Source organism: Kryptolebias marmoratus, linkage group LG8 (genome assembly GCF_001649575.2).
Source record: "Kryptolebias marmoratus isolate JLee-2015 linkage group LG8, ASM164957v2, whole genome shotgun sequence".
Taxonomy (NCBI): domain Eukaryota; kingdom Metazoa; phylum Chordata; class Actinopteri; order Cyprinodontiformes; family Rivulidae; genus Kryptolebias; species Kryptolebias marmoratus.
In genome coordinates this window covers 7999209-8025056 of record NC_051437.1, presented here as the reverse complement: position 1 = coordinate 8025056, position 25848 = coordinate 7999209, and the positions used below count along the sequence as shown (strand labels likewise).

The window sequence follows — 25848 nt, the reverse complement described above, 5'->3', positions numbered from 1 at the left end:
GGGGGGGGGGGGGGGGGGGGGGGGGAAGAAGAAAAAAGTGGGTTTTTATTGGTCGGGATGGGGGTGGGGTGCCCGTCAGCCCCCCCAGCTTAAGTTTTTTTTTTTTTAATTTTTTGACAGATCTTCGTTTCTCACGGGGCTTTGCTGCGGTTACACATCTCGAGCTCGGCGATGAATTTGGGATCACTTTGTGAACACAATCAGCGTGTTTGATCAAGTTTTTTTTTTCTTTTTTGCTTGTTTTTGTTGTTTCCCACCCCTCTTCGTGCAGCTTTAACGCAACACTGTGCGGCTTATTTACAGGCCCCTCCAAGAAAAATAAAATAAAAAAAGGGGGGCCTGTTCTGCTCCTGCAAGGACAAAAATAACTAAAAGTGCCCCTGTGTGTTGAGATCTGTTTTTTTTCCATAAACTACGAAAAGAACGGGTTCACAGCACATGACTGTTTCAAGGGATTTTCTGAGCCATTCTGAAGTGAAGTTTTGATTAAAAGTTATGAGCGTTCACTATCTTACCTGCTGCAGATGGGTCGGAGCGACCGTAGCAACACGCTAACGGCTCGCCCGAGTGGCCTGAAACTACCCCGGCCTCAAAAATGTTAAAGCAGAACACGTTAACACTATTTTATAAACCTGTACGCCATCTTCGGTTTTACAATTACACCGTTATTCCAACAAAAAATATTATGATTTTCTCACAGGAAGTGCTTCAGGCTGCGCAGGAAGTGCTACAGAATTCCACGTAAATAACCACGTGTAAACTTCAGGCAGTGTAAAGGTTTCTAAAATAGCAATCACTGTTAAATTTCTTTAAGCTTGGAGTTTTAAAACAGCGGCGACCCACTTTGGACTGGATGTTAGCTTGTTAGCTTAAACCACCGACGTAGTTGTAACCGATATCTTTCATCGCCATGAGGGCAGAACGCACAGCTGGTGTACAACATATCAAAAATTACGCCTGCTTTAATTTTAATTATGACCCACATGCTGACTGACACTCTGCGCTGCGGCGTCCGATGGTATTTCTCTGCCCTGTCCTGTTTTCAAGTGTCAGCGCTCCCGAATAAAAAGTACATTTTTACGTTTTCACTCCCAGCTTGAACATCCGGCTTCCCGTAGCAGCTCTCCCTGCAGTACTTTTATCGGTAGTTCTTCTGTTCTTGTAACACCGTTTCATATCAGAAGCTTAAAAATGGATGAGGGAGAATTAATATTTAACGTTGGGGAATATCTGGAGAAATGTGACCCAAATTCTCAGCATTATAAAGACGGCTGCAAAACAGTCGTTGCCTGGCGATCCGCCGCTTAAGACAGTGATTCCCTTTTGGTGGGTTAACCGGGAGGAGTGAAGGAGGATCAGTGTTGTGATTGTTACGTTAGTCTTAGGATTACCTAATTTTATAATTATGATTAATAACTGAATAAGCAAATTAAAAGCTGCATGGATCGACAAAAAAAACCAACATCATCTGAAAACAATTACCTTAGTTTTTAGTCAGAAAAATGTCCCATTCGCTTCCACGAAGGAGAGGTGCTGAAAAGTTGTACTGCAGCCAACCACTAGAGGGGGCTCTCACCTTTTTGTGGCTTCAGCTTCTAGTTTCCAGTCCTGTCTCTAGTTCTGAAATATGTTCATGGCTTAAACTCAGTTTCTCTGGACGGAGGCCATCTGTACAGTGTACATTTTAGGACATCCTCAGGTATCAGGAAAAAAAGATCCTTCTGCAGGTGGACCTGTTGTCAGGATTTCTTTTTTTTTAAACTTTATTTATCTTCACAAACAATTAAAAAGTGTTTGGAGATGCCAGAATCTTTATGGAATTTTAATCCACACAACATATTTAAAACGGTAAGGGGTTTAAAAATGTTGCTAAGTTGCAACTTCATCGTCACTAAATTGCCAGTAAAACTCTGTTTTTTTTATCAACACACGTTACTGTCATGGAAATTCTGTCAAACACACATTTTCTTCGTGGAGTATTGTTTGTGTTTGTGCTGATATCAGTTTGCTTTCTATTTGCGTTTGTAACAATGAAGAGAAATAAAGTTGGGGGAAAAAACAACGTAAAAATCCTGACACCAGCATCACCTGCAGAAGGCTTTTCTCTGAGGTGTTTTTTCCTGACACCTGAGGATGTCCTAAAATGTACACCGTGCATCCGATCAGCTGTCAGCAACTGGTAATATATTCATTATTCGTACTTTTTTTAGACAAAAACCCTTCTCAGAATGGCCGAACTCTGCCTTCAAATCTGAAGTTTCTGCATAACAAATTGGAAGGAGTGTGACATTTGCATAATCGGTGTGTGTTTACCCAGAATGCCAGGAGGACGGTGCCTGTGGTGGTGCAGCCATGAACTCCCAGGACCTCCCTGCCAAAGATGCCCCGCTCACCGTCAATGAGCAGGTAACCCTCCCCTGTCGGTCGGAGCGCAGCCAAGGTCCTCTTCCTGACGCTGACGCATCACCTCACCTTTCAAGTTCTCGTCTGCTTTTTGCTCCCTCTCACCCCCCCGATATAAAAACCAACCCCGCAAAAATGGAACGATCGAATGCCTTCCAGCTGTATGTTCAGATCCAGGCTCGTTCCTGCGTTTATAATTGCTTAATAATACCTGCTGCTCTATGCTTTTTAAACCGCCATGCTTATTAATAATGAATTGTGATGTTTTTTGTTGTGTGTAGACATAATTAGCAATTTAAAGCAACGCTCTTCCCCAGAGCAGAGCTTTTCAGGACCGCATTGCTTGAGCTGCTTGTTGGCTGATGTGCTCTAATCATTGTTTCAGTGTACTCATGTGCTTTTTCAAGTGGTTTTTTTTTTTGCTTTGTTTTGGGTCATCGTGTCCTAACATGTGCTTGGCTTCTCTGTTCTCCTTAGCCATTCACTGTCTGACTGCAGAAGTCTTTTTTCAGCCATTTAAACCCCGCACTTTGAAATTGCCTGCCAGGGACTGCCAGGTAGGCATCAGCCTCTCTCTTCCTGCGTTGTGTCTCTGCACCTCGTCCTCCGGCCCCCGGGTTGTTTCGCCGCCTTGCTGTCATTGTGTCATGCCATGAATCACCAGCTAAAAGTCAGCCCTGAACTTAGGCTAATTCAAATTTTCCCATGATCATCAGAGACTTTAATCACATTTTTTGTATAAGAAAAATGCAAACAGATAAAACAAATATACAGTGCCTTGAAAATGTATTCACAACCCTTAAACTTTCCCACATTTTGTCACATTACAACTGCTAACTTTAAAGTATTTTACAGGGATTTTATGTGGCCAGACCAGCACATAGCAGCAAATAGCTGAGAAGTGGAAGGAAAAATTACGTTTTTTTACAAAATATCTTCACTAATAAAAATCTGAAAAGTGTGCCATGCATTTGTATTCAGCCCCCCCCTCTCTGTAGAACCACCTTTGGCTGCAATCCCGGCTACAAGCTTTTTGGAGTTTGCCTCTACCAGCTGTGCACATCTAAAGACTGACATTTGTGCCCATTCTGGTCAGTCAGATTGGCTGGAGAGCATCTGCTAACTTGCTGGAAAGTCAAGTCAAATTTATTTATATGGCACTTTTCAGCAACAGGGTGGTTCAAGCATGAAAACACAAAAATACAGAGTCGTCATGAAAACACACACATCCATATAAAAAGCTAAGCTAAACTTCTCTAAAACATGAGCTCAGATAATCTAAATAAAATAAATGAGCCAAAGTAACTTAAACAGATGAAAAACTAAGCTAGGAAATGTAAAAAGCTAACCTAAACCTATCTAAAACAAGTCATACTAAAGATATACGGTACTAAGGAAGATACTAAGATATAATAAACTGATAATATAAATAATAAAACAGAAACTAAACTAGGATTTAAGAAGCTCAGATGAACAGATCAGAAATGTCTCAAGTCTTCAGCCTCTTCTTCCAGGACCGACCTGTATTTAGCTCCGTCCATCTTCTGATCAGCTCTGTCCCTGCTCAGTAATGATGCAGCCACCCCCATGCTTCACAGTGGGGACGGTGTGTTCAGGGTGATGCGCTGCGGTAGTTACCCGTAACGTTTTGGTCTGATCTGAGCAGCGCAGCTTCTTCCACATGTTTGCTGTACCCCTACATGGCTTCTGTCAAACCGCAAGCAGAACTTATTACGACTTTTTTCAACAATGGTTTTCTTCTCGCCACTCTTCCATAAAGGGCAGATTTGTGGAGCGTGACTAATAGCTGTCCTGTGGACAGATTGTCCCCCCCTGAGCTGTGGATCTCGGCAGCTCCTCCACAGTCATCTTGGCTGCTTCTCAGATTAACGCTCTCCTTGTCTGATCTGTCAGTTCAGGTGGACGGCCATGTTTTGGTAGGTTTGCCGATGTGCCGCACTCTTTCCACCTTCAGATGATGGACTGAGCAGCGCTGAACAGAGATGTTCAGAGTTTAGGATATTGTCTTATACCTAACCCTGCTTTAAACGTCCTTATAACATTATCCCTGACCTGTTTGGTGTGTTCCTTGGTCTTCATGATGCGGTTTGAGCAAACCTTTGAGGCTCACAGAACAGCTGGGTTTATACTGAGATGATATCACACACAGATGGACTCTGTTTACTATTTAGGTGACTTCTGAAGGCAGCTGGTTGAGCTGGATTTTATTTATGATTATAAATGCACGCCATACTTTTTGTGGTTTTATTTGTAAAAAAAACAACAAAACAAAACAGAAAAGCATGGATCATTCTCTTCCTACTTCACAGTTACCTCCGCTTTGTGTTGGTCTGTCACATAAATCCCAGCGAAATACTTTGAAGTTTGTGGTTTTAATGTGACAAAATGTGGTAAAGTTCAAGGGGTATTAAATCACTGTAGGACATTTCTGTCTTACAAATTAGCATTTTCTGCAAGACGCAGCGTGAAGGCTGAGTGATTTAGCTGATTGGTGAAAGGAGTCGAAACTAAATTGTTAAAATTTCAAGGATCAGAACAGTAGCTGGCAGCTAAAAACAACAGAACAATGGCTAAAAGCTCAAATTTAGCCAAACATTAGTTAGAAGCTTAAGCTATCAACCAACAGCTGAAAGCTAAGACCAGAAAAACAGTAGCTAAATGCTCGAAATGAAGCCTGTATGTTGAAGATTTCACGGAAGATTTTTAAAATAAATTTAGGAGATCTCGATACCTTTTTGAGAACAAATGTAAGTAAATAAAGTTAAATAATTGTAAACAAAAAAGTTATAAATGTCAAAAATCATAGCTGTAAAGTGTGAAATGAGCAGAACATTTTGATATGGCTGAAAGTATGCTGAAGTAGTTAGAATCTAGAAAACTTACTGAAAAAACTGCAAAAAGAAAGAAAAAAACCCCACTGTATGAATTCTGACTAAGGTGGGAGAAAAAGGCAGATCCTTTTGCATTTATTCCTCATCCCTGCAGGTTATCGTCATGTCTGGCCATGAAACTATCCGGGTACTAGAAGTGGAGGTCGACGCCTCCCTGCCGTCGTCGACCCCTGATGGAAAGAGCGAGCAGGCGGTGGCTCAGTCTGCAGAGAAAGCCGAGGCCGGCAGCGCCCAGAGCAGCCCCGCGGTGCCCCAGAGCTCCGGGGAAGCAGGTAAATCACGGTCCCCGGCAGAAGATGACACATCACGGAGGACGCATTGCTCGTAACTGACAGAGCTGTGGTAAAATTTTAATGGCAGATCTGAAGGAAACGTGTGTGAAGCTCAACGCCGGCTGTGCTCCTGCAGCGACGGGTGAGCAGCAGGTGGTGACTGTGGATGCTCTGGCGCCTGCTGTCCAAACGCTGACTCCGGTGCCCATCAGCGTGTCCCTGACTCAGCCGCAGACCGCCATGCCCATCGCCGTACAAGGCTGTCCCCAGGTATCTGCCGCGCTCGTCCGCCATAATCCACGTTCACAAAGAAAGCCGCTTCCCTTCTATCCCAGACGAAACCGTTGACATTAAGGATTTGTCTCCACTGCGCCCTGCTGCTCTAGGTGCTGACGCAGGAAGGTCTGGCCACTCTGATGACCGGTATGATGGCTCAGACGGGGTCACTGGGTCAGCCTCTGCTCATCCCCCTCAACATGGCCGGCTCGATTGGTGGCCAGGGCGGCTTAGCTGTGCTCACTCTCCCAACCACTAATGTAGCGACTCTTCCTGGTCTCACAGCAGCCAATCCAGGGAACCTCCTCAAGCTGCCCTTTGCTGGCCTTCAAGGTAAAACGCATCATGTCCACTGTCCTCGTTGCCGGCCGCTCGTCTTTTACCGTTTCCTCTCGGCGTCCCCCTTCGTCACCTGACAGCATCGCTTTGTGTTTCTCAGCTGCGACGCTCCTGAACTCGGCCCAGCCTCAGCAGGCAGTTTTCCAGCCTCAGGCAGCCTCCTTGCAGCCGCTGCAGACCGCCGTGCAGCAAACACAGGTCACCAACGCACAGGTCACCAACGCACAGGTCACTGGCGCTCAGGTGACCTCTGCCCCCACCACCATCTCTCAGTCCAGCATATCCTTAGCAGCCCTTCAGACCGCAGGACTGTCCATCAACCCTGCCATCGTAAGGCTTCCTGTTCACTCCTTCACAACGTACACACACGTTTATTCACCTGCAGCTCTGTGAACGTAGGGCGGCTGTGGCTCAGTGGTTAGAGCAGTCATCCTCCAATGAGACAGCTGGAGGTTTGATTCCACCAGCACGCCACGTGTGGAAGTATCTCTGTGTAAAAACGCTAAACCCCTAATTGCCTCCGATGAATGTGATCTAAAGCACTAATTAGACTCTATAGAACGATTTATTCACATTAGCTTTATAGAGATGTAGCAGAGTGCTGGATGGGTAAATGAGGTCACAGATTGGGTTGTAAAGTGCTTTGAGTGGCCTGGTTGGCTAGAAAGGCGCTATATGTACAATCCATTTACCGTTTTTTTCTGCTCAGATCAACGCCGCTTCGTTAGGAGCGCAGCCTCAGTTCCTCAGTTCTCTGACATCCACGCCCATCATCAACAGTGCCATGTCCAGCATGGCGGGCATCACCAGCCAGATCATCACTAACGCGCAGGGACAGGTAGGCACCGGCCAATACTGCTACTGCCATTGAATGAAGACCTTATAGGATGTCTGTTTTCCCAGATATACAGTTGCTAAATTAATGACAAATGAAATAAAAACATTGTTTAAAAAGATACCATTAAATACTTCGGCAATAACAGTGTTCACACTTATGTTGTCATTAATCTAAAAGTAGAAATAAAGTTACTAAAGACCTTTTGTAGGGCGGCTTTCTAAATGTATTTATGTTTTTGTTTTTAAACGTAGATGCATGAATGGATCATTGATAACTCTCATTTCAAGGCTAATCCGAAGGTTTTCATGCATTTTCTTAAAAGCAGGTTGCAGTCTGCTTTTATAGGGGAAAAGGATAAGTGTTTTGAAGCTAACATAAATCAAAAGAAAGTCACAAAAGGTGCTTTTTTGCAGTCTCATTTAAAAAAAAATCTGTAATTTTTTATTTATAATAATAGATTGAAGAAATTACCAGGCTCTTTGGCATTTTCTGTGATCACTCAGAAGTGTGACGTATCGACTGTCAAACAGAATAAATAGCAAATACAGACAGTGTGGGGGTGAAATGGTTACAATTAATTGTGTAAACAGACCCAAAACTCCAACAGCTGTGTCATTCTTCAGCTTCCCAAAGGACAAGAACGTTGGATGGATGTGGTTCATTTAGCTCCTGGTGAAAATTACAACCCAAAGTCTGATGACTGACTGTGGAGTCAGTAGAAGATAGAAGATCCACCGCCTGTCAGACTGCTGTCAGCAGCCTCCTGCAGTCAGACCGGCACCGGCCGCCTCTAGCTGTCCGGATGGGAAACTCCTTACAGACTGTGTGACATCACTGTAAACCTCAGGGGTTCCCCTTGTGAAATGTGGGGCTGAGTTCCTGACAGCATCAGTCCAGATCAAAAACAAAACAAAACGTATTTTCAGACCTGTGCTTTGTTAACCAAACCTGCTTTTTCTTCTGCTTCCATTTTTACTGATAAACACGGCAACAGTCACCTCCTTAATCTGCTGTCGTACTCCGTGAGAGGTCGGCTCTCATTCATGTTGTTCCGTGACGAAAATTGTGTCGTTCGTGACACGAGGCCCTGGCTGAACTGTTTCTCACAGGGCTTTGCCCTAAGTGTTGTGTGATTGGTCAGAAGTTGTTGTGGGCGTGTTTATGTGTTTATGCAGAAAAGCCGGTGAGCTTTAATGGAGTCATTTTGCTTCTGCTGCTCCGCTGAGAAGCAGCTGGAGGCTGTTAGAAAATACAGCCGTCTTTACAGCTGATCCAGCAAAACTTAGAAACCTCTGAACTTAAAAAGACCGAGCGGAGACACAGGATGCTCTTTGTGGCTGTGGTGGCCGGGAGGAAGTTCTCCTCGGCCGGGCAGCGTAGGGACACGTTCCCTTCGTTCGCTCGTTGTTGTGCACCTTCATATTTGCAAATGCCAAACGAATGGTGTGTACTGGTCGCAGTAAGGGAAGCAAAAATCTACAAGGACAGGAGAGTTAAGAAGCCAGTCAATTGAAAAAATGTCCATTACCAACAGATTTATGAGTGTAAAGTATTGTAACTTCAGTTTAGAAAGTGAATCATTCTTTCTAAGATGAGTCATGTGTAATGGGCTTTTCATTTCAAATTGTATTTTTGTTATTAATACTTAGTTCTACACAGTCACCTGACTGTTTTTACTTTTGTTTTCTCAGAGGATTATATTTTATTCTCTGCATGTATTGTTTTTGTTTTCCTTTCAACATTTGGTCAGGTCATAGGAACCCTCCCGTTGTTGGTGAACCCAGCCTCTCTGGCCGGAGGGGCTGCCACTCCCACTCTCCCCCTCCAGGGTCTCCAGGTCCAGACCGTCACGCCGCAGCTGCTCCTCAACACCCAGGGTCAAATCATCGCCGCTGTCGGGAACGGCGCCGCCGCTGTCGCAACTTCTGCTGCAGTTCTGCCCAAAACCAGCTCTCCTCCAACACTTAACAAAGCCAGCACACAGGTAGGAGGTGACTCAGGCAGCCGAGACCTCTCTGAGGGTGTTCATTTTTCCTTTTGGACTAACCGGAACCTCCGTTTATTTTGTTGTCTTTCCTCCCAGGCTCCAGGAACAGCAGTAACTCAGTCACCAGTCGTCATCGCGCCACAGCCATCTGTGCTGAAGAGCTTGACCACGCTCTCCTCCGCAGCTCCCGTCACCTGTGGAGACGTAGCGAAAGTGGGCCAGCTCGTTAGCAGTACGTTACCCTCCCCTTCCGTCCGCTCCCCCCCCGCGCGCGCCCATCAGAGATCCGTTTGAAGTAGGTAGATATTTTTAACTCCGCTCCTCGCGTTCGCAGAACCCCAGCAGACAGTCGGCAGTGAGGACAGCATTAATTTGGAGGAAATCCGGGAGTTCGCCAAGAATTTTAAGATCCGGCGGCTGTCCTTGGGTCTTACTCAGACGCAAGTAGGGCAGGCTCTCACCGCCACAGAGGGTCCGGCTTACAGCCAGTCTGCCATCTGCAGGTAAATCACCCCCTCACCTCGTTGTTTTAGCCCTCCACATCACACCTTTATTCTACTGAGTGTCTGACAGACCTTTTCTCAGTGTATATTTTGACTCGGCAGCATAAAAAGACACGTTTCAGCCGATCCGGCTCTGTAGCTGTAAAACAAGCTCCTACAGGAAGATATCATGTTCCCATTTTCACGTTTCAAACTAAATCTACTCGATCTAAACACAAGAACGGCCTATTTATGCTTAGATTTATATTATTTAGTAACTAGACACAAAGTCCTGTCCTAACTAAGGTTTGCAAAACTCTAAGAATCCTAAAAGTTGGAAACTTTCCGGGAATTAACAGGAATGTATGAGAATAAACGCAAATAAACCAGGAAGTTAAAAATAACGAAGGTTGGTCCTTAACGGGGATTTTAAATATAATTGGGGAAAATATATTTTAGCATCATCTTGACTCAAACAACCAGATGTACAACCCGTGCACAACATGATAAACTGTCACCTGAACATGTAGGGACAGGTGGAAGTAGTAACTTGTAAAGACTTTTCTTCGGAGTTGGAAATAGTTTTGTTGTGAAATGCAGTTTACTGAAATTTGTTTTGTTTTAATGTAGATAAAATAACAAAAAAAAGCCAAAGTGATGATCAAATAGCATGTAAATGTGTTTGTTCAGAGTTATAGATATGAAACTTGACTCTTTCTGTACACAGATTTGGACATTTCAGTGTGTTTTGTGTTATGCAATTTACTGACACACATCATGTGGTGTGTGAATATTTTTGTGCAGAGTCGTGTTGATTAATTAAGAAAAGGATTACAGCAAGAAAAAAAGAGAAAGAAATGTTGACATCCATCCAGATCAGGTCATTAACTTTGTTTCCTTTGTAAACCTTCGGTCGGTTTTATTATATGCAGATGACAACACAAAAAGTTAGTATTATTGTTTGGATATGATGCAGTTTGTTTAAATTGCCCCCAAATTTCCAGTTAATTCTCATGAATTTCTATAATTCCCATAGACGGCGTCCAATTTTGGGTATTTCTAAATTTCCCCAGCTTAACTTCCCAAAGAAAGTGTCCGAAAATTTACCGGACGTTTTCCACCCCTTTGCAGCTCTGCTTCGAACACATAAAAACACAGGTAAAACACGATTGTGAGCTTTTCTTTTGAAAAGAAATTACACCGTTTAACACGATCTTTGTTCCTGGTGAGTAAGTGTTGCTTCGCTTTTGTGGCTTACAGCAGAGGTCTCCAAACCCCGGGCCGCGGACCGGTACCGGTCCGTGGGTCATTTGGTACCGGGCTGCAGAGAAAGAATAATTAACTTACAGTATTTCCGTTTTTGTTTTGTTTTTTCGGAGTCTGAAGGACATTTAGTTTTGAAAACTGACAGGATTCTCTCCACTACATCCGTCTATGACTCTCTTGATGCGTGTCAGAACGCTTATCTTGGTCACATGATACATTACCGCTAAAAACAAACCCACAAGCAGCAAAATGAGTAAAAAACAAACGTCTTTGGAAGCCCTAGATGGGACCGTCTCGTTACTGAGAAACAGGCTCGGGGCTCCCACTGATTCAGCGTTATGGTGAGTTGTATTCTTTGTGCACTTTATATTTGTGGTGTATCTTATTTTAAAGTTTAAACATCACCTTATTGACCAGAGAACATCAGGAGGAGGAGAGGCTGTTATTCATGTTGATAACACAATACCAGCTAACAAACGCAGCTAACCAGCTAACAAAACTGCGAGAACACGATGGATTTATGTTTATTGTGTTTTTAAAAATACCCCTGTCGTTTTCATGCTGGTCGTATCATTTTATTTTGTTGTATTTATCCGCCACACCTTTAAAGACTGGTCCGATAATGAACCGGTCCGTGGAGCTACAAAGGTTGGGGACCAATGGCTTACAGGATACATTTAGTTTTTATCGTTTTATTATCTTTTTGTATTGTTTAAACTTATTTGCCATGTTTTCAAAATTAAATTTTTATGATTACAACTTTGGCAAAGTTCCTTAATTTACTTGAAAATCAACAATAACCGGTATTAAATTGGAAAAAAAAAGGCAAATTGTCAAACCACAAAAGCAAAACTTTGAGAACTGGGAAACGATCAGAAATGAGACAGAAGTGAACTTTTGCTCAGTGTTATCTTTGTAGACATGATGTGGTTCTAAACTGTTCCTTTTATTGCAAATAATCATAATGATTTCAAACGGATGTGTGTAAATGGAGCCTTTGGGTTTGTAGTTAAAGTCTACAGTCAGTGTTTAAGAGAAACCAAAGTTTAAAAAATTAAAATCAGTCAACTTTTTACTACCTATGGGTAAAATTTGTTGGTTAAAATAGAACAAGTTGTTTCTTTTCATTTAATGCTTATTTGTTTAAGAAGTGTTTAGTATTACCAAATACCATACACCATAGTTTTTATAGTCCAGACTAATTTGCACTGCACATCCCAAGATGACCTTTTAATATTACAAAGAATAAAAAAATGATTAAAACTACAGGTCAAAACAGGAAGAAAACTTTCCTCTTATTAAGATAAGTCATAAAAAGCACATTATGAATCAACCTCACAATAGTCATAAAAAAGAAAAAAAAGAAAACTTATGAGAATAAGTTGACATGAATTATTTGAATTACACTAATATTTTTAGGGGGATTCAACTGAATCGTCTTTAATACCACTCGCTCGTCACCCTTCTGTTGCTGTCATGATTTTTTATTAGCCTTATCTCCTGCAGCTTTGAAAAAGAAAAAAAAAACATAAAAGAAGTACATTAAAACCTGCATCCCGATTGAGAATAGTATGCTGTGACTTTTGGTATCAGTTCATTGTTTGGTGTTAATAGGATTTGCAAAAAACCCCTCAAAAATAACCAAACAAAAAAGAACCAACAGCAAAAAAATAAAATAAAATAAAATAAAACCATGAATGGGATTTTTGACAACAACCCAGTTGTTTTTGGAGCTCTACGTCACATCATTCAGAGTTTAAACTGATCACAAAACGTCGGACTTTACACAGAACAGACATTTTGATCGTTTTAATGGTTTTTATGCGACTGCAGTTTTATAACTTTTTTAGCACAGAATGTTTAACGTAGCGCCACGATGTCAGACGCTAACCTTTGAGCTGTCTAAACTTTCCAAATTGCTTAATAACTTTTCATATTTTAACAGTTTTTACGCCGTTTATACAGGTTATACATCCAAACTTCCAGTATGTCTGTGGCTGCTGTAAGACTTCTCTTAAATCCTCCCAGGATGCAGAGCGTGCTGTCGTTGCACTTTTAGTTTTCACGTAATGACGGCTTGTCTACTACCAGTCTGCCTGTCTTAATAGGAGTGCTGTAAGGGACTGAGAGACACAGGTGTGGGGTTACCCTGGTGTCTATAATGATCCGCTTTCAGCAGATTTTTGTCTTTGCCCGTCTTAGACATTAAAACGTCAACAGGAAGTCCCGTTTCTTCAGAAATGTCCCCGCTCCTCTCGCCGTTAGACGGAGCCACACAGTGTGGATAAAGACAACCTTCTCTCTGCCAACCAGGTTCGAAAAGCTGGACATCACCCCCAAGAGCGCTCAGAAGCTGAAGCCCGTGCTGGAGAAGTGGCTGGCCGAGGCCGAGCACTGGAACCAGAAGGGCCAGCAGAACCTGATGGAGTTCGTCGGCGGCGAGCCGTCCAAGAAGCGCAAGCGGCGCACGAGCTTCACGCCGCAGGCCATCGAAGTGCTGAACTCCTACTTCGAGAAGAACACTTTGCCCACGGGCCAGGAGATCACGGAGATCGCCCGAGAACTGAACTACGACCGCGAGGTCGTGCGCGTGTGGTTCTGCAACCGGCGGCAGACGCTGAAAAACACGAGCAAGATCAATGTCTTCCAGGTGTAGCAGCGGCCCGTTGGGAAGCGGAACGTGGAAGGCAGCGGCACAGATGCAGATTGAGTTTTGAATTCATCCCATTGAGGTCGAGAGAAACCAACTGATGGAGGAAATGACACTCGTTGTAGGAGACAGGTTGTAAATGTGAACACCACTTCTGCGTGGTGCTTACTCGGTTTTACTGCATGGTTCTTTTTTCCTCATACGATCACGTGTTTAAGACTTTTTTTGTTCTTGTTTTTGGTTTTATAAGCTAACCCCCTAATTTGAAACGGTAGGGTACTTGGTCACGTTGATTTCAAACTGTCTTTGGGTAATGTAAATGTTCAAGATGCTAATTTATTCCATAACTAAGTGGTACTTTTATAGGACGTGCAGCTCTGCAAACAGACACAAGGCTTCGTGGACGCTTGTGAAGCAGAAGCTTTATTTCCATCGGATTTGCTCGGAAAACGGTTCCTTTTCCTAACTCCGCCCCAGCGCTGAGGGACAATCATCACTTAGATATTTCTCAGTGGATAATCATGAAGATGAGCTGAAACGCTGCAATTATTCACCGTTATTTTGAAGCGAGATAGAGAGAGAGGGAGGGAGTCAAATGTGACGCTCCGCACGAGACAAGTTCCCGTCCAATTAACGCGGTAGCTTTTGTCTGTGGTGACAAAAGTGTAAACTGAATTTAAATTCTGAGTAATCTTGACTTAACCGTGTGAGACATGTCCTTTTTTATTACTAATTATTATTCATAATCTCGGTGTGGGTGCCACATAATGTGTGAATACTCCAGTTTGTCTTGTTTTTACACTTTCTTTTATGTGCTTTTTATGCTCAGAGTATTTTTGTTTCTCTTTTTTATAAAAGTGTTTTGGACTCTTCCCTTCATGCCCCGACAACGTTTCTGACGCTTTCTACTTCTCGGGTCACATAAAGGATATTTTCAAATAGGAACTTCATGTAAAGCAGGCCTCATATAGTCTCCTGACCATTAGTTGTTTTTTTTTTTTTTTATGAAGCTTCAAATCAATCAAACTGCTTGTAGGAGTTAACAGATGTAATTAACTGGAGAAAGTATGGTTTTCTGTTTGGATGAGTCGGACGCTTTGCGGATGCAATATGAAGTCGTTGTCAACTGGAGGCGAACTTTGGCAATTGCTTTTATTTTCTCAACTTTCTAAAGATCCGTTTGCACTTTAGTGAAAGCAGGGAAAGCGAAAGGGTCGAGACGGTTTACATCCAGTCGAGGTTTCAGTTGTGTTTGTTGTATAAAAGGAAAATCAAAGGTTTTCATTTATTGTTCTCGATCAGTAAGAAGCTTTGTAAAATGTAGCAGTACTGGCAGAATCTGCAGGTTTATTATTGTCTTTTTATGCAGACTGAATGTAAATGAGTACAGAATATGAAAAATTGATATGCATTAATTTCTAAAAAGAACATCTTTGGTTTGTAAAAATGCGGTAAAAAGATGCTTTTAATGCTCCGCCTTATATTTGCGTTTAGAAAAACATCGGGCCAATGTTAAAGAATAGCTAACCATAAGAAGATTACAGTTCTTGCTATAACAACTTTATCCTTTAACAACTGAAGACAATATATAATATTGTTTAATTTACTAAGTTATCCAGTAGAGAAAAAGAGTAACTAAATTATAAAAAAAAAGAAAATACAGCCACTATTCATTTCAGTCTGCAAAGCAGACAAATGTCAGGTTTTTGTGAAACAAATAAAAAAAACAAATGAATGCTTTTTGTCATTTTTTTTCTGTCAAAAAAATAAACCATTTTATTATCACTCCTTATCTTTGTGTATTTATGTATTTTAAAACTGTGTAATGGTTATAGTTAGGGTAACCAGCATAAAAGAAGAATAAAAATAGTATTTTTCTCAACGATTTATGGTTTTTGTTGAGGTGGTTACAGCCAAGGCATCCTTTTCTGATGAAACCTCGAGGAATTTAGCTTCTATAGTCCATTTCTTTTATACTGCAATGCTGTAAATACAGATTACATGTTTACTACACATTTAAAAAATAGCCCTGTTATTGCATACCTAATTCAGTTTAATTCATTTTATTTATACACAACAAAAGTCTTCTCAGGTCACTGTACAAAAACATTCACATACTTGATAAAGGGCCAATTACTAAAAGTTATTTATCTAAGGAAACCAGCAGATTGTGTCGAATCCTCACTTCGTTACAGTCTCACATCCTGAGCTGCACATTGGTAACAGTGGAAAGGAAAAACTCCCTTTTAACAGGAAGAAACCTCCATCAGAACCAGAACCAGGACCAGGATGGGCGTCCATCTGCCTTGACTGGCTGGGGTTAGAGAGGACAGGAAAGAGACACGGACAAACACAGAATGACTGGTCCAGGTAGAAAGACGAACAAAAACACATGTTAGTGATAGAAATAATTACAGTAGAGCGAGTAAAGACAGCAGCAGAGTTAGAAAATGTGATGTTTATCCTCCAGCAGTCTGAGCCTATAGCAGCAGAGCTAAGGGAGAGCTCAGGAAACCCAAGTCAACCCTAACTATAGGATTGATCAAAAAGGAAAGTCTTAAGTCTGGTCTTAAAAGTAGACAGGATGTCAGCCTGCAGGAAATTAAGAGTCAGCCAGGTTTTTATGTCTCTAAGACATGCTTGTAATTTAAGTAACTAACCAAATTCATTGTGTTTCATAGATAAATATAACTGAGTATCATCTGCATAACAATGATATTTTATCCTACACTTAATGACATAAATATTGAAATGTATGAAAAGTAGAGATTAAATTTCTAAAAAAAGTAGTATTTCTACTTTTATTGTGTAAGTTTCTAAAGAACTTACAGATTTAAAAGTATTATTAATATCTTGTAGTATTTAGTCCCTATCAATAGGTGGCAGTAATGAGCCTTTCCAGCTTTGACTTTCAACAATATTAGAGCCGCAGAAGAAGAGCGCAAACCGGAAATGACGGGGGCTCCTTTTCCGACGAAACTAGATAAACAAACAAAGACATTATATTACGAATAATAAAGTGCTTGAGTTGTTTCCACGGGTTTTGACGTGTGAACGCGTTGAGCAGCAACTAAAGGGGTCGGCTGAATCTCCGGGAGCGGAGCTAAAGGAGGACAAACCAGCGGGGTCAGCTCGAAATGTTTGTTTCCCAGCTTGGCCAAATAAGCTCGGCGTGATCATCATGGCATGAGAGTGGCTCGGTGTTAGGAAAGGGCTTTTCTTTTTTCATCTAAAGGTAAGCCCCGCGTGTTTACTTAGAGGCCATTGTCCACTCACACAGGAAAAAGGCACGAGTTTTAAAAATGAATGCTTCGTGTCTCGGAGGTGTTGCAGTTCCATCCTGCTGCACTGAGCCGGGAGCAGAGACCTCTCTGACACACTGGCTTCCCGCTGAGCAGAGTAATGTCATCTCACAGTAACCACACGTCAAACAACGCCGCTCTGTAAATGTCCTCAGGGTTGTGAGAAGCAGGTGAGGCGCACTTCTTGCCGGGTGGGGGGTCGAACTCGGCGCGTCGTCACCGACCTCCACCGCCATGGCGTGGGCCCTGAAGCTGCCCCTCACGGACGAGGTGATCGAGTCCGGCCTGGCCCAGGACTTCGATGCCAGCCTGTCCGGCATCGGACAGGAGCTTGGAGCTGGAGCCTACAGCATGAGGTATGGAAAAGACACTTGGCAAATCCTAGATCTGTAACCCTTCTCTGCAGCACCTCAAACAGAATTTACTCTCATTATTCCAGAGATTGAATTGTGCTTAGAAACCTCGGAACCAATGACATTTAAGTTGTTTCCTACCTGCTTAACTGGGATGATGTTTTTCTCACAACACCTACAGATTTTGGTACCTGGTAGTTTGTTACTTGTTCTCTGACACTTTCAGACACTTTTCTCTCAAAACCTCGGCTCAGATTCATCCAAAGAACTCACTTCTTTATTTTAAGCAAGGTTGGGAGTTTAGTTGGAGTTCAGGGGTCATTTTCTTTCTCACTGCTGCGCATTTTCCAACAGGAAAAGTTGATCCGCAGTTGCAAAATCCTCTTTGTATTTGGCGCATCATGCGTGAACTGTGTCATAGCAAAGAGCGCATATTTCGCACACACCAGAAAGTCATATTTAGTGAAGCTCAGTGGAGATCAGCCTTAAAGCTGAATAGACATTTGATTTATTTTAGGATTTTGTTGCATCTCCCAAACAGCAACAGAGTTAAACATTTTGTGTGGTGTATTTGAGCTTGCCCTTGCGTGTTGTAGAAATGCATTAAACTCAAGTTAAATTGGAGTCCTAGGACTAAGAGTTATTTTTAAGATTTCTTTTCCTGTATTTTTGAAGATTTAATTGCCTTTAAAAGAAACTCCCAGGATCGCCATGTCCTGGATGGCTGAGAATCATATGAGACAGGTCGTTCTGCGTTAGAGCTCATTAAAAACCTGAAAAGTAACCTGGTTGTTGAAGAGATTCCTGTGTTGAGGGGAGCTGTGACACACGGACTAGAAACCTTGGCATTTAGTAGAGTCCTCCCAGTCGTCCTCAATGAGCTACGCAGCAGGAGAACATCCCGTTTCTGTTTGGTGATGGTTGGCTCTGTCACTCTTTGATTTTTATCTCAGCCTGTTAGGTAAACAACATTAAATCTTGTTGTTTGTAACCATGAATGTTTTTCAAAGCAAGGTGAAAGGTTTTTGGCAGCTTACTGACGGCGCTTTTCTCATGGCTCTGCTCTCCAGCGATGTGCTCGCCCTGCCCATCTTCAAACAGGAGGAGTCCAACTTGCCTCCAGAAAGCGAAAACAAGATCCTTCCCTTTCAGTATGTTCTGTGTGCACCTACCTCGCCAGCCATTAAACTGCATGACGAAACACTCACCTACCTCAACCAAGGTCAGTATGAAAATCCCAGCCGCGTCGTACCAGGACCTCATGAAATCTGTTCCATCCATTCCTTCCAATCTGTGCAAAGTTTGATTAGACAGATGTTACTGTCGGGATGTTTTCATGGCCGATTGGGATGTATTATTCACATAATGAACTCAACAAACAAGTATGCGTACATGACCAGTATGAATGATAAGTAAATATAAGCAGTAAATGTTTTTCATAACCTCCTTGGTGTTAAAATCAGTTTTATTTATGTAATTTCTGCTCATTGTTCTTTCAGGGCAGTCATATGAAATTAGAATGCTTGACAATCGGAAGATCGGGGAACTTCCTGAAATCACTGGTAAAATGGTCAAGGTAGGAGTTCATTTCGGCGCGTTCAAACAGGCCTACGGCATGTCTGTTGGACTAAATCAGTGCGAAAACGAGTTCCTTTCGCTTTCAGAGTATCATCCGAGTGGTGTTTCACGACCGGCGGCTTCAGTACACGGAGCACCAGCAGCTGGAAGGCTGGCGATGGAACCGACCCGGGGATCGAATCCTCGACTTGGGTGAGCGCTACAGGAAAGAGCAGCTTGTCCTTTGGATTCGTAAATATTAGACAGAACTCATGTTTGCAAACAGTTGTTGCCGAGTGCCCCATCATGTAACCATCAAGTAGTTTTAGGTTCAAACCAATTTATTTCCTGTGAAAACTAAACTGATAACAGTGGTGACAGCTGGGAGAAGGTGGTGTATGTTGACAAGTGGTTTGATAACAGTTTTTATGCATTGCACCATTGCAGATATCCCCATGTCAGTGGGCATAATCGACCCCAGGGCTAACCCCACTCAGCTTAACACTGTGGAGTTCCTTTGGGACCCCTCAAAGAGAACCTCTGTTTTTATCCAGGTAGCATCAAAGTTAACTCTTCTGTTTTTCAACCACATGTTTTGTTCATTTATCCTTCTTTGTGTTATTAATTTGTGAAATAAAAATAAATGCAACACTTTCCATGTTTTGTCTGTTAGCAGAAAAAGGTAACACAAACTCTGGGGCCAGTTGCAAGAAGCACCTTAGACTGTAAGAAAAATTAAGATTTAAAGATGCCCCCAATATCAGGGCTACACAAAACGATTGACTGCTATCACTATAAATACTGGAACATACATATGACTCAGACTGTGGTGGAAAAAATATACTTAATCTGTTGGACTTGAGAAATAAACTTCAGGTGTTTTGTGCAGCTGGCCCCCCTTTAAAACTGGAAACAGGCTCCTCAGATTGGCGTTTTAAAGACATGCAATGATGGTGTGTAGTCAGACAGCTAAACAGCTAAATTAACCCTCTCTCATTTCGATTATTGGATTCTCCCAACCCTCCAATGTTTCTGCATGCCTATATTATCAACAGTACAGTGTCAGAGTGCGTTTCCAGTCCAGTAGTTTCGCAAAGATCTATTAAATATTTGGTTTCACGCTGTTAAATTACATATTGATTGTTATGAAGGTTTTAAGCTCTTGTTGTTGTTTTCCTTTTAAGGTTCACTGCATCAGCACAGAGTTCACCATGCGCAAGCACGGCGGAGAGAAGGGCGTCCCGTTCCGCATCCAGATCGACACGTTCAAAGAAAACGAAAACGAGGAGTACACAGAACATCTCCACTCGGCCTCCTGCCAGGTCAAAGTCTTCAAGGTTAGAGGGGGTGAAAAAATAAAACCAACACTTGTCTGCAAATGTGTGTTTTTGTTAGGCTGTTGTGTTCAAAATGTTCCTGGATGACGTCTCCATTTCCTCCGTGTGGTCTGTTTCAGCCCAAAGGTGCCGACAGGAAGCAGAAGACGGACCGGGAGAAGATGGAGAAGAGGGCACCGCAGGAAAAGGAAAAGTACCAGCCCTCTTATGAAACTACGATCCTGACGGAGGTAAGCATATTCTAATCTGATCATCTTTAAACTTCCACTAATGATTCTTTTCAGTGTTGACTCTAATCATTTTGTAAAATGTCTATGAATTGTAGAATATGGTTACCAGGACAGTGTCTCACAGCTGTCGTTAATGCCCTTCAGCTGTATGGGTTTTGGAAAACCAAATGGCTAAAATCCAAAACGAGGTCAAGTTGTCAGCACCATAATAATAATAAAAAACACAACTTCTGATAGTGTGAAACTACATCAAAAGCCTTTAGCCTGCATTTAGTTTTACTCTAATGTTTCAAAACAAGGAAACACCCAAATAATTTGTCAAAATTTTCTTGGTCTTTAAAGAAAAGTAACCTTTTATTAAACAAGGAAACAAAACAACAAAAATTAAGATTTAACATTTCTTTTTCCAAGAGTTTCCAGTAAATGTTCTGGTCAGAAGATTTAGGAATTGTCCCTCTGCATGTATAATAAGACCCATCAGTGGAAGAATTGCTTTGTTAGCATTTAGAGCTGGTTATAAATCACACAATGTATGCTGGACAGTATTAAAATCTCATAAATGACAGGATACCTGATTAGACGTAGATACAGAGATGTACATCACGATATCATTACTTTTAAAAAAGAACATTTGATACATTGTAATCATAGTTTATAATAAAAAGGATGAGTCCTGAGACTCATCCCTGAGGAACCCCCTTAGTTACACTGAGGTATCTGAAATTAATCCTGAGAAATGCTGAACAGCTAGTCTCCAAACCAATTTAAAGCATGTTCACACAGTCTTTGTTTTACTCCTGTATGATCCACTGAGCCAGAAGCCTTAGAAACATCATTAAAAAGACCTGCACAGTGCTGCTCGTCACCTTAATACTGAATAAGTTCCATTTGAGGGGACCTTTAATGTTACCACGCTTTTATTTTTCAAACCTGACTACCAGTCCTTACCAGCAATATTCAGAGATTTAAAAGAATACGTTAGATGGAATAAAATGGTCATTGAAAAGACAAAGCATCTTAGTTTAATCAAAGGCTATTGTATTTATTGTGCACAACTAAAACTTTAATCCTGTTTTCAAAATTAGGAGGATTATTAGAGGCATTTTGTAAAGCAGCCGTTTTGATGGTAGCTGTGGGTTTGTTCTGTCGTTGAGTACTGAATGACCCATAGACAAATTGAATTGTGAACAAATTCAATTTAAAGGCAATTGACGTCTTGTAAACGTATCTGATTTTCTTCAGATGCCACATTAACAGAAGTGTTGGGTCTGTTTCAGTGCTCTCCGTGGCCCGAGGTCACATATGTCAACAACTCTCCGTCTCCTGGCTTCAACAGCACACACAACAGCTTCCCAGTCGCCGAAGGGTACGAGTGTTTCACAGTTCCTGTCCGTTTCTATAAATAACACTGCCGAAATATGAGCAAAACACACGGTTTATTCCCAGTTTAGATTCCATTATTCTGTTCTTATCTAATGTGCCTTTTTTTCCCCCATCCTTTCTAGAAACGGATCACCGAACCACCAGCCTGAGCCCGTTGTTCAGGTAGCAGATGTAAGTTTGTGTCCTTTTTGTGTTTTATATTTTTACACAAACATAAAGCCCGTGCTGTCAGGTAATTAACTAGCATGTTGTGACATTTTTCAATAAACAGGAATAATCATATTCTACCTGAAAGTCTAAAATAATTGATTTAGTGAATAATAAATTGGGAGTTGGTGATAAAAGACCAGGTTAAATTAGGTAACCTCACAATAAACCATCTGCTTAACATCAAATACTTCAGTGTTTGTGCTTTTTTCTTTTCCCCATCAACTTAAAAGAGCAGAGCAAAGGAAGGCACATGCTACACATTAAAGCAAGTTATTTTCATAAATCCACTTTTCAGTTTTAAGTGTCTTTTTTTTTATTAAACTTTGGGCAGGTTTGCTAGATTTGATCGTAGTGTAGCGTAAAACGTATTAGGAGCTAACACCGACCGTCTGAGCTGGCCCGCATCGCATCATTAAAAAAAAAAATCTCTTTATTTTTCCCCTTTAGAACTTGTTGCCCACGACGACGCCGCAGGACGCTCAGCAGTGGCTTCACAGAAATCGCTTCTCACCATTCAGTCGACTCTTCACCAACTTCTCGGGTAAAAGGTTCAAGTTTAATATAATGAAAAAAAGGGGAAGAGGAGATTTAGTCACCTCCCAGGGGAAAGAGAGAATATTTAAACTTTTTGCATGAATCCATTTAGTCTATTTTCAAAACATGAACCTGTTTTTTTTTGTTGTTTTTTTCTCTCTCACCAGGGGCAGACCTGTTGAAGCTGACCAGGGAGGATGTTATTCAGATCTGTGGTCCAGCAGATGGTATAAGGCTCTTCAATGCACTAAAAGGACGGTGGGTCACGTCAAATTCAGTCACTTCTTAAACCGTTATAATCACCTTACAGAATCCAACAAGAATGAATGAATTTTAAGGAACTCTCGTCTCTTTTTGTTGTTGCGTGTCGATGCAGGGTGGTCCGGCCGAGGCTGACCATCTATGTTTGCCAGGAGTCTCAGCCGGTTCGGGAGCACCAACCGAAACACGAGAATGGAGACGCTGCTGCCAATACTTTCTTTGGTCAGTAACACACAACTAAACGTTAATGGGTCCGGGGGTAGCTTTAGGAGTATCAGATTGTCACAGCATCCTTACATTGTAGTAGCAATTTGTAATAAAAACAAAAAACGATAGTTTCTGTTTATGTGTTTTCAGGTTTTAGCAACTTCACTTGTATGCAGTCATTTCTGTATTTGTCTAAAATTGAAGGGAAACCAAAAATATTTCAGTTTAATTATGAGAGTTGGGAGAAAAGTGCTGTTAGCTCTAAAACAAAGAGGATTTCTCAAAACTATTTCAATAATAATACAAGCAAAATAGTATGTAATCTGATTGAGAAAGTCTTGAAAGGCAATATCCCTGGTCGTTTTTGTCTAAAACTATGCTAAGGTTGTTTTGTTGTTGGTGGTGAATGTGTATCTGTTTATGTTACCTTTTTTTGGACCGTTTCTTCTACGCACCAACTTGTCAGGACCAGCTGTTACTTTTAGGGACCAAAGCCCAGTCCTCACACGTTTAGTGTCTAATTTTTGGGTTAGTGGTAAGATTTAGGGCTAAGGTTTGAATAGAGTTTAGGGGTTAGGCTATGGAAAAGAGTGGAAGTCAATGCACGGTCCTCATAAGGATAGAAAAGCAAACGTGTGCGTGAGACATACATGTGAGCTGCTTCAGTCTACTAAAAACGCAGAATTCCAGTGAAACCGGCCCTTTTGCTACCTTCTGAATGACTCCGAGCCGAACGGCTTCGTTCAAACATCTGCACTGACAGGTGTGTGGTGGCTGCCCCGGGGGTGAAGAAACAGGACTAAAGGCACCTTCTTTTCTTTTGTTTCTTTAAAGCTAAGAGGCAGGCAATCTCCTCCTCCTCGTCCGGTGACGCCATGGCTGAAATTTGTCACGGGAGAGTTTTAGGCAATCTGTACGCTCGAGTATGAAGTCTCAGCCATCCGTGGACAGTCCGCACGGCTCACGGAGTACGCACAGTACGCCTGAGTATGTGGGGGCCTAACGCTGCAAGCAGTGCAGCTTTGTAGTTCACCTAAGTCGTACTAAAACATCACAACTTCTTACATATATAAGGATTATGAGGCGCACTGTCGCTTTTTGAGAGAACCGAAGGCGTTTAAGTGCGCCTCATAGTCCAGAAAATACGGTACAGTATTTGGTAGCAAATAAATCAGGTCAGGTTTTTACACCAAAGCTTTTTTTTTTTTTGCTTGAACCATAGTTAGTCTTTTTTTTTTTCTTTGTTATTCCTCATTTTAAGGCAACACGGCTGCAGACATGAGAAGTTTACTCTTGGTGAGAAAGTCATCATTCCACCTGTTTTGATTTGTTGTTGTTGTTGTTGTTTATTTCCTTGCAGTGTATCACGCCATTTACCTGGAGGAGCTCACGGCTGTGGAGCTCACGGAGAAACTCGCTCAGCTCTTCAACATCTCTCCCAGGCAGATACATCAGATTTTTAAGCAGGGTCCCACTGGCATCCACGTGCTGGTTAGCGACGAGGTAAGAAAAGCCCCGTTGTTGTGAGTTAACAAAAGGGTTACAGAAAGTTTTTATCTGTAATGCATTACTGCTGTGGTTTAGTCTTGTTATAACTTTTTTTTACGTTTGTCCTGACAGATGATCCAGAACTTCCAAGATGAAGTATGTTTTGTTTTGGACACGATGAAAGGTATTGAGACGTGGCAGATTTAAAGCATGATTTGTCTGTTTCTATATTTATGATTCATGATTGCTACCTTATTTTTTAACATCAACACTTGCTTGTTTATGTTATTTTGTTTCTCTTCAGATGACACAAGTGATGGGTACCATATCATCTTAAAGTGAAAACCCGGCCGATGACCATCCAGGCCTTGTTTTCTTATTTAGACCTGCAGTCTGCCCTTCCACAGCTTCATACTCCTCACTGTTAGGAATATGTGGAGACACTTTGAAAAACCAACCTCCCCACGTGGCAGCTAGGAGGAACATGGGACTAACGCACCTTGGCCCCTCTCCCCACTGTACCCCATTGTCTTACTTTAAAGGAAGTGACCGTGCTACCATAGTAAAGTTAGTCTCCTTTTTTTTGTCCTGCCGTTGTCTCCCATTAGCTTTTGCATTTTTTTCTCTTGTCGCTTGTGTCTCAAAGATAAGGCAATGGCACAACGGGCGCTGCCGTTGTTAGTTTGGCGTCTTTGTGCTTTTCAGCTGGCTTCTTGTTGTCACGTGAAACAAACAAGATAAAATCGAAAGGGTGAAACGATTTTATTGACGGCACTTAAACTCCTGGTTTGCAATCCAGCATGTTTTCTTGTGCTTCTGTCAGGTTGCCTTACACAATTAGAGCCAGTCCGCACAAAAAAAAAAATCCCAAAACAAAACACAATAAGCCTCTAAAGGCACCGCTGGGACATTGAGGGGATTTGCTGGACACTAGCTGTCCTTCAAATCACTTGGGTTTCCTTTGAAACTGTTACTTTTTTTGAAAAAAAAAAAAAAAAAAGGAAATCCACAAATACTACATTTTGTATAAAGGAGAGCCTGGCACATGTGATTGTTCCCTGAGCGTCTTGAAAGATGACAAATAATGTTTGTGTTATTAGTGATTGATCAATGTGCTTCCCACACCCGTCAGCTTGATTAGCACGTCAGCATTTCATTATGTTTGTTTGCCATTTTCTCCCCCTCATTTTTAAGTAATTAGTTGTTTTTAAGGTGTTTTCATAATCATGTTTGCCAGTATTTTTTAAAAAAATAATCTCTTTTTATGTACTCGCATATCTTCATGGTTGTTTTTGGTCGTTAATGCTTCCAAATACTAATACCTGTCATTGTACCTTACATCTGTGTGAAAAGTAGTTAAACTTCAGCCCTTTGTCCACGAAAATGTTGGATTTTTCTGATATCAGTTTTTGCTCAATCTCATCAGCATTATTAAAAGACCTATCAGTGTACTCACAGCTGCTTGTTTGGTTTCTTACAGTCTTATTACAAACGTGAACTAGAAGCACTCAGAGAGCGCAAACCTCCACCGAGGTCACAGGGTAATTAAAAAATAGTGCGA

The 25848-nt window shown here is 41.8% G+C and overlaps 2 protein-coding genes across 3 annotated transcripts in view; both read left to right on the top strand.

Annotated features, from left to right (window-relative positions):
* Positions 1-15210, top strand: part of pou6f1 (POU class 6 homeobox 1) — a 15614-nt gene extending 404 nt beyond the window's left edge. The window contains exons 2-12 of one of the 2 annotated variants that reach the window (XM_037977165.1): positions 2318-2406; positions 2881-2960; positions 5410-5587; positions 5676-5857; positions 5974-6196; positions 6303-6532; positions 6912-7040; positions 8791-9024; positions 9124-9259; positions 9362-9530; positions 13089-13431. In XM_037977165.1, coding sequence (XP_037833093.1) covers positions 5419-5587; positions 5676-5857; positions 5974-6196; positions 6303-6532; positions 6912-7040; positions 8791-9024; positions 9124-9259; positions 9362-9530; positions 13089-13431 — 1815 coding nt within the window. In that variant the 5' untranslated portion in view covers positions 2318-2406; positions 2881-2960; positions 5410-5418. Of the gene's footprint in view, positions 1-2317; positions 2407-2880; positions 2961-5409; positions 5588-5675; positions 5858-5973; positions 6197-6302; positions 6533-6911; positions 7041-8790; positions 9025-9123; positions 9260-9361; positions 9531-13088 lie in introns of both variants that reach the window. The other variant, XM_017419254.3, reaches the window with a different exon arrangement.
* Positions 15211-16348: 1138 nt separating this feature from the next.
* Positions 16349-25318, top strand: tfcp2 (transcription factor CP2). The gene is made up of 16 exons (XM_017419109.3): positions 16349-16660; positions 16883-17083; positions 18151-18302; positions 18580-18656; positions 18745-18850; positions 19085-19191; positions 19822-19974; positions 20094-20204; positions 21482-21570; positions 21710-21758; positions 22245-22338; positions 22499-22589; positions 22708-22814; positions 24160-24302; positions 24420-24471; positions 24592-25318. The coding sequence occupies exons 2-16, from the start codon at positions 16962-16964 to the stop codon at positions 24627-24629; spliced, it is 1491 nt and encodes a 496-aa protein (XP_017274598.1). The 5' UTR covers positions 16349-16660; positions 16883-16961; the 3' UTR covers positions 24630-25318.
* Positions 25319-25848: the final 530 nt, after the last annotated feature.

Bases quoted from the DNA above. Each gene is read 5' to 3' on its own strand.
- tfcp2 (XM_017419109.3), top strand. From the start codon at position 16,962: ATGGCGTGGGCCCTGAAGCTGCCCCTCACGGACGAGGTGATCGAGTCC. The intron at 17,084-18,150 runs GTATGGAAAAGA...TCTGCTCTCCAG, and splicing joins GCTGGAGCCTACAGCATGAG to CGATGTGCTCGCCCTGCCCA. The intron at 24,303-24,419 runs GTAAGAAAAGCC...TTGTCCTGACAG, and splicing joins ACGTGCTGGTTAGCGACGAG to ATGATCCAGAACTTCCAAGA.